The following is an 11,910-nucleotide window of genomic DNA, read 5'->3' on the forward strand; positions in this document are numbered from 1 at the left end:
CCAGGAATGTGCGGCTTGGATTGGCTGCAGATGGATTCAATCCCTTTGGTAATATGAGTTTTTCTTATAGTATGTGGTCGGTTGTGTTGACGACATATAACTTGCCACCATGGTTGTGCATGAGAGAAAAGTGCATGAGAGAAACTAATTTCATGTTGAGCTTATTAATTTCGGGACCTCATTCGCCAGGAAAAGATTTTGATGTTTTCTTAAGACCATTGATTGATGAGTTAAAAGAATTATGGGTGACCGGTGTACAAACTCGAGATGCAGTTGATGGTAGTTTCTTCACTCTTCGGGCAGCTTTGATGTGGACTATAAACGATTACTCAGCAAGGAGTAGCCTTTCTGGATGGACTGGCCAAGGTTATCATGCTTGTTCTACTTGCAATGTGGCAACACCATCTATTCATTTACAAAAGAAGGTTGCTTTTTATGGTCATAGACATTTTTTACCAATCAAACATGCCATTAGAAGAGACAAGAAGACATATGGTTTCATTGAAAAAAGATTACCACCAAAGCCATTAACCATGCAAGAAATGTTCACACAAATGAGTTTTATACCCGACTCTCTTCCTGGTAAGCATGTCAGTTATGGCGGCCAAAAAAGAAAGCGTACAAAAGAGCAAGTAGGTTGGCGGAAAAAAAGTATACTTTTTGAGCTCCCATATTGGGCCAACATAATGTTGCGACACAATCTAGATGTTATGCATGTTGATAAAAATGTGTGCAACAGTTTAGTAGGCACAATAGTTGGGCTGGAGAATAAGACCAAAGACACAGTTAGTGCCAGAGTAGACTTGGAGAAGATGAAGATGAGACCAGAGTTACAGCTGAGGAAGTTGAATGGTCGGATACAAAAGCCTGCAGCCAAATTCACTTTCACTGCTGAAGATCGCCAAAAGTTTTGTCGATTTCTTAAATCAGTGAAGTTTCCAGATGGTTTTGGATCTAACCTAAGGAAAAATGTGATTGATAATGACAATAAGATTACTGGTTTGAAATCGCATGATTGTCACATCATTATGCAATGCCTTTTTCCAGTTGGTGTGCATGCATTCCTAGAGAAATCGATGAGTACAACTATTATTGAGTTATGCACTTTCGTCAAGCTCATTTGTGCGAGAACTCTAAAAGTCTCAGATTTAGAAAAAGTCAAAACTTCAATTGTTGAGATTTTTTGCAAGTTAGAAAATATTTTCCCACCTGCTTTTTTCGATATCATGGTCCATCTACTAATACATTTACCGGAAAAAGCAATACTTGGAGGACCGGTTCACAGGAGGTGGATGTATCCTTTTGAAATGTATATGAAAAAATTGAAGAATTAAGTCTGTAATAAAGCACGTCCAGAGGGGTCAATAGCAGAGGTGTTATCCCCAAAAATTGGAGATCGATGACGTGGCAATAGAGGTAACAAGTGGCAGTGCATGGTCCGTAAATGACACGTTAATAGTCAATAAATATATTGGCTCCTCAGAGTTGTGATAAAGTGATCTGGCTTAGGAGTGACCCAGTAGACCAATGAAGAGTTTTGACTGGCCAGTCAAGTGTCATGACCGACCAGGCATGACCTTGTCCGACCAGTCATATGATTGTCTGCCCAGGCATGACCTTGTTTGCCCAGTCATGACCATGTCCGACCAGTCATGACCTGTCTGCCCAGCCAAGTGCATGACTGCCCAGTAAAGGTGTGGCCGACCAGACTGAAGGTGATATGGATCAACTAGATAGAGCAGGACTACGTCAAGATTCCCATAAATGACTTCAACAAGAATCAGTCTTGGCATACACAGGAATCTCTCAATTTATCCCACAAATTTAGTGTATTGTTGCATTTTTAATATTAATGTAATTTTAAATATAATGAGGATAATGAATTATCCCGATTATGGGGGATATCAACCGTACGATCCTGAGCCTATAAATACAAGGCTTATGGCATCATAAAAGGGGCTTCTGGACTTTTGATTGAATTCTGATTTTCTAGAGAGAAAGTAATTGATTTTGAGGGAATTCTTGTATTTTTGTAATCTACACTGAAGAAACTCAGTTGACTCAGGTTCATCTAATCTTGAGTGTAGATCTATAATCAAAACTCTAAGTGGATTAGGCTATTACCATCACATTGGGGCTGAACCACTATAAAATCGTCTGTGTCATTTATTTTCTCTTGAAGGTTTTATCGTTTTTGACGTTCTCACGTCGTTGGCCAAAAACGCGGTCAACAGAAGGATATGTGGTTGATGAGGCATTAACATTTTGCTCCATGTACTTGAAAGGTGTTGAGACAAAGTTCAATCGTCCAGACCGAAATGTAGATGTTGGTCAATCAATTAAAAAGATGTCGGTCTTCCGATCTCAAGGTCGTCCAATTGGTAAGAAATCCTTGACAATTTTGGAAGATGAAGTGAAGAAAATAGCGGATTGGTATATTCTAAACAACTGCAATGAGATCTTGCCATATCTTCAGTAAGTAATTAAAGTAGTTCATCATTTCATTGCATGTTTATTATAACACTTATTAGTAGCTCTTAAATTGGTTGTTTTTGTTTGTTGCAGAGAGCATAGGGAAATTCTACAGACTAGAGGTGTTGAAAACCTAGACCAATTACATAGAGAGGAATTTCCTAATTGGTTTTATAATAAGATTTATCATCTTCGACAAACAGGATCCTTGGAAGTACATGAAGAATTAATCTCTTTAGCAAACGGTTCTTCAACTCGCGTTGCGTCGTACCCTGGGTGTGTTGTAAATGGAGTAAGATTTTTGTGTTATGACAGGGATAAGAATCGCAAAACTCAAAATAGTGGAGTCTCTGTAGCGGGAGTCGAAAATAATACTTATTACGGCCAGTTGGAAGAAGTTTTAGTGATGTCATATCTTTCTGGTCGTTCTGTTGTATTATTTAAGTGCAAATGGTTTGACACTAATCGGTCTTCAGGATTAAAGTTTGAGCAAAACATAACGAGTATCAAAACTAGTTCGGAGGCCTTCAAAGATGATAAATTTATCTTAGCAACTCAGGCTAACCAAGCTTTCTACATTGAAGACCTTAAAAATAAATCTCATTGGAAATTCGTCTAAAAAGTGCATCACAGAAATGTGTGGGACATCCCACTAGTTGAAGAACAAGCGGAGGATGTAGAAGTAGATGTTATGCACGACACTAGTTCCTCTAATTTCCAATTATTCGTTAATCTTGGATCGTTGCCACAAATCAGCTTTGAACGTACGGGGGCTCCATTACAATTTGTTGAGATAGATAATGTTGCAATTGAGGAGGAGAGGGAGGAGGAAATGGAAGAGGAAGAGGAGGAGGGGGAAGAGGAAGTGGAGGAGGAGGAGGAGGAAGTTGAATATGAAGATGATGAAGAGGAAGATGAGCACATAGAAACCGATGATGATAGTGAAGATTATTATAGTGATAATTAAGTGGTAATTTTATAATATGTTGAAGTAATTATTTTTAACAATAATTAATTTTATATAGTCATTTTTAACCGATAAATGTAATTTTAATATCGATTAATTTGATAGATATGGTTGATGTTATTGCTCGATCTCACGAGGGTGATGGTGGAGGATGCGATCCTCCATGTGGACCGTCAGATATCCCAACTGATTGTGAAAGAGGTAATAGTTTACACATTGATATACTCCTTAAATTTTAACAATTAATCTATATTAATTTTAAAATATTGAATTTTCATACAATGGCGCCTCCAAACAAACGTGGACGCCATAAAGGATTGAACACGCGAGAAAAAAGGGAACAGTTGGGGCATCCTCTCCCTCTCGAGTGGGATGTGCGGGGGAGAACATATAAAGAGATCGGAGATTACAGCTAAAATTTCTCAAGAGAGCTCGGATTACTTGTTCGACAGTACACAAATCCGGACTGTCCTCAATGGTCAAAAGTACCAAATGCCTCGAAACAAAGAATACTTGCACATTTGGAAGTAAGTAGTTTATGTATTTTTATGTTATATATCATATTTACTAATAAATGTTTGTAAATTAGGATGATTTGTTTGATATTAGGCGTACTAGATATGGAGAAGGGCATATGCCTGGGATCTTGAGAGGCATTGATACTTCATGTGCTAAAAAGTATTCTGACTGGAAGTACGATATTAAAGAGCATTTAACGATTAATAGGCCACAAAATCGTTATGGTGGTTGCACGGATACGCAGTGGCAAAAAGCCATTTAATTTTTCCGACGCCCAGAAATTACGGTATTTATTTCTTGCTAAACTTAACTATCTTAATTAAATATATTACTAACGATAACTTTTTGCATAAACTTTCTGTGGTCAACAAGGAAAATAGGAAGAAACTGAAAGAGCTTAGCTATGGAGGTTCTTAGTCAATCCCAGCGCTGCGCTATAAAAAAGTTAGTTAGTTAATTATTTTTTAGTTTGTTTTTCTTATTTACGTTTAATTATTAATTTTATAAAAATATATGTACGTGACAGCGCAATTTAGAGACTGAGCAACTTGAGCCCATCTCGGATAGCTGGATGGATACTCACCATAAATCAGGCACAGGGTGGGTGACAGAGATAGCCAAAAATACTTGGGTACGTTAAGTTTTTTTAAACATTTTTCAAAATTTTAATTGTTTGTTTACAAAACATAATTGCATTATACACTGTATCATAGGAGGAATTGTGTTCATATCGCGACACACAGCAGACACAAACAACTGATACTAAGAGTTCCACACCAGTTTCGAGTGCGCCTGAAGATGAAGACATATCTTTGGTACAAACTGTCTTCGGAAAACGACGGGGCCACCAGAAAGGATATGGACGTATCCTTAACATAAGGGACCAAACTCCATTTGATTTTCGTCCTTCACAAACTAGAGATGAAGAGATGTCTGAGATGAGAGAGCGTCTTCGACAGTTAGAGGAGCATGTCCGGACTCATTGTATCACCCCGGGATCTCAATGTGCCCCACCACCACCAAATGATCCCGATGTTGGAGCACCGACTCAGTAGGACTTATGTATGATTTTTATTACAATGGACTATTACATTATCATGTTTAAGACAACTCTTTATTTTGATTCAGCAAACATACCCTTATGTTTTTATTTATATGTTTAATATAAGTGTTTTAATTTTATTCTATTGTTTTATATTTAATTCAAATTAAATAAATAAATAAATAAATAAGGGAATAAATATTACAAATATAAAAAAAAAATTATGGTTTAGTCTATACCGAGGACATTGTCCTCGGTATATACCATTAAGTTGACAAATTTGGGTTGGTTGTGCCGAGGACATTTTTCACTCTATACCGATGACATTGTCCTTGGTACAACCTATATCGAGAACATGTTGATTGTTGTCGGTAGAAGTTTACTTATACTGACGCGGCTGTACCGAGGACTTACTGCCAACGACATGTTCTCGGTATAAGGTCTACCAAGAACATTTAGGCTTATACCAATGACATTTGTTCTCGGTATAGACCTTATTTTTTGTAGTGTCATATAAAAAATTTATTATAATTTCTCCTTACATGCTAAAATCAGAGTCGTACCTACCAGAGGCAAATTAAAGTGATTTCATTATATTAGAATATATATATATATATATACATGAATTATAAAAGCCTATACATATTTTATTTTTATAGAGAGAAAAAAAAAACCATGACGTTATTATAAGTCACCCTTATCAAAACAATTATTATACGGCTTATTCTTGGAAAATAATTTGTTGACTGAAAAAATGAAATTAATCTACATTTTCAAGAAGGGTTTTTTAAACCTTGTGTTTTGTCTCATTATCTGTTTGGACTCTCTGCTTTGACAAATTATTTTTTGGATCATGTGTTTTGTAAAATGGTTCAAATAGGTCTCTAAACCTGATTTTGTTGAACAAAAAATTGAGTATAACAACACAGTTATTAGGCAAAATGACTGTATTTTTGTTCTGAGTTGTTAGTTTGATGAATTATTTGTGATTTTAGTTCAAAAAACTTTGATCAAAATCAGGTTTAGGGGTCTATTTGAACTATTTTAAAAAACACAGGGTCCAAAAAGTAATGAGACAAAACACATGATCTAAAAAAGTATAAACTCTTTCAAGAATGAAAGCAACGTGCGTAAAACTTTCATTTGGTTCTTATTTAAATTATATTAAAAAAACTAATAGGCCAATAAATCAAAGAGATTTGTAATCAAATATTTTAATACCTTTTCACTTTATTACAAATATTTTTCTCTTTGGCCCCTTATATTCTATCCCCAGTAACTTTCGATTCCAAATCACTCAAACTTTCCAAAACATTGAGCTTTTTTTGTTCAGCTTTGGTTTGTTTGTTTATTTTTTATTTCTCAAGATATTTAATAATATTGGTTTTTTAAATTCTCAAAATATTTCCTAAGGTGTGTATTAGGGATTCAGAGAGAGAAAATATGTTTGACTGTTTCAATGGCCAGTATGTGTGTATCTAACTAAGAGAGTTTTTATTGGAAATTGATAACAGAGAGTTTAGGGAAGTTTTTAGTGTTGAATAGTTGGACGTCACTTATTTCTACCTACAGAATCAAGTTAACAAAGTTTCCTTTTAACAATTGAATTTACTTGTATATTTTTGTTTTTATTCACTGATCGTTTGTTTTACCAAGAATATAATATATACAATATTGGAATCTGAATTGGAAAATTTAGAGTGTGAGATCTCTTTCTTTTTTTGTTAATGATATTGCTTTGGGCATTAATACTGAAAAATGGGTTTTCTTCATTTATTGGATTAAGTGTTTAGCTTGTATTGTTTGGAATGATACAACTTATAGCTAAATCAGACATTGTTGTGCTCCGATTAGCATATTCTTCTAAAGAGTGTTATTATTTAGTGTCTTAAGTTGTCCAACACCACATGAGGTGGCACCGTATAATTAGTTAGTGATATTCCATAATAATTATTAAATTAAAATGTGTGGGATCCAATATTAAATTGCATCAATAATAGTATGTCACCAACTTGTGTTGGGGTGCTCCTTAACAATTCCCTTCTTCTAAGCTTGTTCGTTAAAGCTTGAGCTTTGGATGGCTCTTGTTTATACAATTGACTCATGTTCTTGAGTAGCTGGTCAATGTGTGGTGGATGGTTGGTGTAAAAATATGAGCCTTCATATTTCTTAAAAGATCAATTACGATGGAGTCTATGGCTGCCAAAAAGGTTTGAATTTAATTTATTGTTTTCACCTTGAATAGAGAATTTTCCAAATGGTGTTATTGATGTTCAACACAATAAGGATATGACAAATCACTATTGAAATAATAATAATAAACATTATATGTTGGGCCCAAAATGTTCGGCCCAAAAACACTTGCCTTATTTATCAAATATTCAAAACGGAACGTTTTGACAAAGAGAGGTTCCGAAGATAGAAGTTGTGGGTCAGAGGCTATCCGCGCCTCTGACCCCTGAGCGAGACATTTTAAAAGTCGGTATTTTTGGAGGGAAATTTAGTTATTCTCTTTCCCCCTTTTCAGGGTTCACTTGAACCAACTAACTGCTTTATATATTTCATCCTATAAATATGAGATTCTGGGAAGAGAAAGGGATCGAACTTTGAACTGACTTAAGCATCGGAGTGTCTTTCTTGCAGGTGATCCCGACGAGTCAAATACAGATTTCATCACCGGAGAAGAAGCAAGTTACCGTTCATCGTTGGGTTTTTACTTCCATAAATAGAAAGACAAATTGTTGCCCCAACATTATATATATGTTGGAGAGGTTAAGGTATGAAATATTACACTCCCTTAAATATGTTCACTTGGTATACAAATTGTCTTTTATTAATGTATCGGGCTTCGTAGAAATTATAGGAAGAAATGATCATGGGCTTGCTAAACACTACTCTAGCTAGTGTAAGAAAGCTTTATATATAAGGTTGTTAATTAATCTAAAAACAAAAGAGAAATTAACCGAAAACAAAAACAGATCAAAAGATACAACAATGGAACAATATATATTATATCTTAAAGCAATGAAAGGTAATTATTATATGGACGAAATCCAACAAGTACATCGACCAAATATATTTAAAAAACATATAGAGAGCTAGCAATCTTATAGTTCTACCAACCCTTTTATCATTTAGTAGTAGCTAGAAATAATTGAAATTGATCATGGGAAGATATGATGAATATTATTTAGTTGTTGAGTTGTGTAGTAGTGTTGGTCCAAGGGAAGGTAACGGCGGGTGCATCAGGGTAAGGAGAAGTCTGCGCATAGCCATGGATGCCATCTTTGCCAGCTCTCCAATAGCACTTTGTATAGCAAAACTTGGGGTCATCCCTCTTATAATCATAGATGACATATGAACCCCACCCACTTTTCCAACTTAAATCACAGAAGAATAAAGTGGTGCCCCAAAAATTTGTTCTGAATTTCCACGAGTAGACGCCTGGAGTAGGAATAACATGAACCCCTAAGTCGTCATCTTTGGACATACAGTGAATAGCCAGGTCGAGATTTTCATCTAAGTCGTTGAATATTTTAACTGTGGTTTTGAAAATACTCCAGTTTGCTCCAACACCATGATCCTCATCATCATCATGAGTAGCGCTAGCAGTGGTGGCAAGGTCGGCTGATGCCTCGCATGAAGAAACTGCTACCAGTGCAATGTACAATAACATCATCAAAGCTGGTTTTGACCTAAACTTCATGTTTGGAAATTATTAGGGTTTTTTTATGTTTAGAATATAGGAAGAGGTTTGTGAATGTAAGGACCGTCGGACACCATCTATTTCTCCATTGGAATGATATTGTCCGCTTTGGGCCTAAGCCCTCACGGATTTGTTTTTGGGCACCTTCCCAAAAGGCCTCATTCCAATGGAGATGGTGTCCAACTTTATATACCCAAGATCCTTCCCATTTCTAGCCAATGTGGGACTTTGGTTGTACACCCAACAATCCTCCCCTCAAACAAAGGACCACCTTGCCTCCCCTCAGACGATTACAGATCTAAACCTGAATCCCTCGATTCCAACACTCAAGATCCCCTTGAGTAAGCTAGATGAATCCCTTCACCAGCTAGATTCGAAATCCCTTCGAATACCTGAATCGCTCGATTCCAACACTCAAGATCCCCTTGAGTAAGCTAGATGAATCCCTTCACCAGCTAGATTCGAAATCCCTTCGAATCAGATCTGAACCTCTGATGGCTCTAGCAGCAAGCTTCACCTCCTTTGTTTGGCGGCTAATTTTGGGATCCGGCTCTGATACCACTTGTAAGGACCGTCGGACACCATCTATTTCTCCATTGGAATGATATTGTCCGCTTTGGGCCTAAGCCCTCACGGATTTGTTTTTGGGCACCTTCCCAAAAGGCCTCATTCCAATGGAGATGGTGTCCAACTTTATATACCCAAGATCCTTCCCATTTCTAGCCAATGTGGGACTTTGGTTGTACACCCAACAGTGAAGAATACTGAGAAAATTGTATCATTACATAATAAGCTTTGTGTTAGTATTTATATGATGATGATAGAAGAAAGTATGAGCACAGCTACAAAATTGTTCAAATGCATCTATATATTTCCAAACTCATCATTTTCGATCTTATACTAGCCTCAATTATTATCAGCTTAATTAAGTATATGATAATTCATTAAAATATTGAATTAATGGTAATACTCTGGGCTTTCACATTTCTAAAAATATTATTTATAATTTAGTTAATAATAGGAAAATAATCTTAATTACATGAAATGATGTAAAAGGACAAAATCAATATAAATATAAATATATATTTTCATTTGATTTTTTATTTAAATTACATTAAAAAAAATAAGGCCAAAAAATCAAGGTGATTTGTAATCAAATATTTTAATACCAAATGAAAATCACCTTGATATCAAATATTTTTAATCAATTTGAAATCACTAAAAAATCCCAAAACACACCGAGTTTTTGTTCACTTTAAAATGGTACGTATATTTTATTTGTGCGTTTAAACTTTTAAAATAAAAAATTGTAAGTGAATTCAGTTATTCCAGAAGTTATTAGTTCATATATAGTAATAATGATTTGTGCTAGATATTAAAAGACTTGCTAGTTTGTAATAATTTGGCACATTTTATGTACACGTATTATTACTTAAATATATATAAATATATATATACTATTCATCAATAAATTGAATATGTTTTAATGTTCACGAATTAGAAACCACTTGTGTAGAAATCTTGGGAGGAAGTTACATATATAGCGAATAAGAAGATTATGGAAGTTTAATTATTGAGTACTGTATTGTTGGGCCAAAGAAAAAAATGAGCAAGTTTTTTCTCCAGTACGGTCTCTTTTGAAAAATATCATTGTTGATGCGGTTCTTTGTCAACAGGTAATTAAGAGAAAAAGAGAAAGGGATTAGTGCTGAAAATAGAACCGTCACAGATATGAAATCTTAGAGAATGAACTATGTGACTCAAGATACGTTTTTAAGTGGTTCAAAGGTTAAAATCCTTCTACTCCACTAGTCAATATTATTGATGTATTCTTGGTATTTTGTTTACAAAGTATATGGCTCTTCAGAGACTATTTTTTCCAACCCCTATCAACTCCCAGGGTCCCCATATTTATAGGAGAAGGCACCTGGAACTTGGTAGGGAGGTCATCACGTGACCTTACCATTGGTCATATCAACTCTGTAACATTTATGATTAATTCCTAAACCTGACACATAAGTGTAGTCTAATCAGTATGTAAGGAGATAATGGGCCGCACGGCCCAATCCAGCCGTGGGTGTCTGAATGCGCACGTTCTTGATGCGTGCCCGGAAAGTCAGGGAGATATCGGACACGTGATGTCAGATATGGGCATGTTTATCTTGCGTGTGTTAACTTTACAAAGGGTCAGAGATCCACGAGCAGAAGCTCGCACAACGAGCTGCTTCACTGACCCAACCTTCGGCCTTAAGGACTCCTTCCCCCAGTCTTAGGCAGCATTGGCGAGTTCTTGAGGATACCTCGAGCTAAGTGGGTACGACCTGGAAAACCAGATCTCTGACCTGGGGAAGTTTACGGACTAACCTTGATTAGTCCGAGGCTCGACCTGCTAATCAGCACGTGGGAAAACTAGGGCGTACATCTGCCCCCCAAGCTCCTGCTCGTGGTATATGACGTCATATATAGAAGACCACAGTAGGGGCTTTTAGACTTCCCTACAACCCTTCACATTCCACTTTTTGTGCAGGCGTCTGATACGTGGAACGCCGTGGGTGGCGACGGTACGTTTTACGAGAACCGCATTTAATGGCCTAGCCTATTGCCCAGCCGTCGTTTCATATTTCGAGTGGAAGGCCTCGGATCCCTCACTAGGGCCATCCAAGAGCCTTCTTCACGTGATTCTTCCCTTATATAAAAAGGGGGTGGCCATCCTACGCACGGACCACTCCTTCATTCAAATATTTCCAAAATCTCTCTCCTTCTTCCTTCTCTGTCTTTCAGAAGAACGAAACCCTTGACTCTACTGCCACCATTTTCCTTGTTCTCGAAGCTCAGGCGCACGAGTTTCTCCAAAGCTTTGGAAGCTACTGCATTGACGAGGCTCCTACCAACGCAACACTCACGTTTCCCATCCAGCCATATACTGTAAGTTTTCTGACCCTGTTCATTTTGAAAATATGCCACTGCAGCCTAGGTGAAATTTTTTACTGTAGCCGCATGCAAGGGTTCTTGGGGTTGCGTGGGTAGGAAGGTGACAGCCCATTTTAGGCTAAGGCACACATGTTGTAGGAAATCGCCTTAGAGTATGGGTTTCAAGATGCTTCTTCAGGAACAATTTCTGGTTAGGATTTTTAGGAACTTTGGGTGCAAAACCGGGTAGCTTAGGGGATACGCTTCAAAAGCGGTTTTGCATCGTTCTGTCTG

The 11,910-nt window shown here is 36.7% G+C and overlaps 1 protein-coding gene across 1 annotated transcript; it reads right to left on the reverse strand.

Annotated features, from left to right (window-relative positions):
* Positions 1–8,190: 8,190 nt before the first annotated feature.
* LOC133815674 (S-protein homolog 5-like) lies at positions 8,191–8,706 on the reverse strand. Its single transcript, XM_062248484.1, has one exon. It carries the CDS (start codon positions 8,704–8,706, stop codon positions 8,191–8,193), a length of 516 nt encoding a protein of 171 aa, XP_062104468.1.
* Between the last annotated feature and the right edge of the window lie 3,204 nt (positions 8,707–11,910).

The sequence above is a fragment of the Humulus lupulus genome, chromosome 2 (genome assembly GCF_963169125.1).
Source record: "Humulus lupulus chromosome 2, drHumLupu1.1, whole genome shotgun sequence".
Classification (NCBI taxonomy): domain Eukaryota; kingdom Viridiplantae; phylum Streptophyta; class Magnoliopsida; order Rosales; family Cannabaceae; genus Humulus; species Humulus lupulus.

What these genes read in the sequence shown, in the direction of transcription:
- LOC133815674 (XM_062248484.1), bottom strand. Translation starts at nt 8,706, where the DNA reads ATGAAGTTTAGGTCAAAACCAGCTTTGATGATGTTATTGTACATTGCA.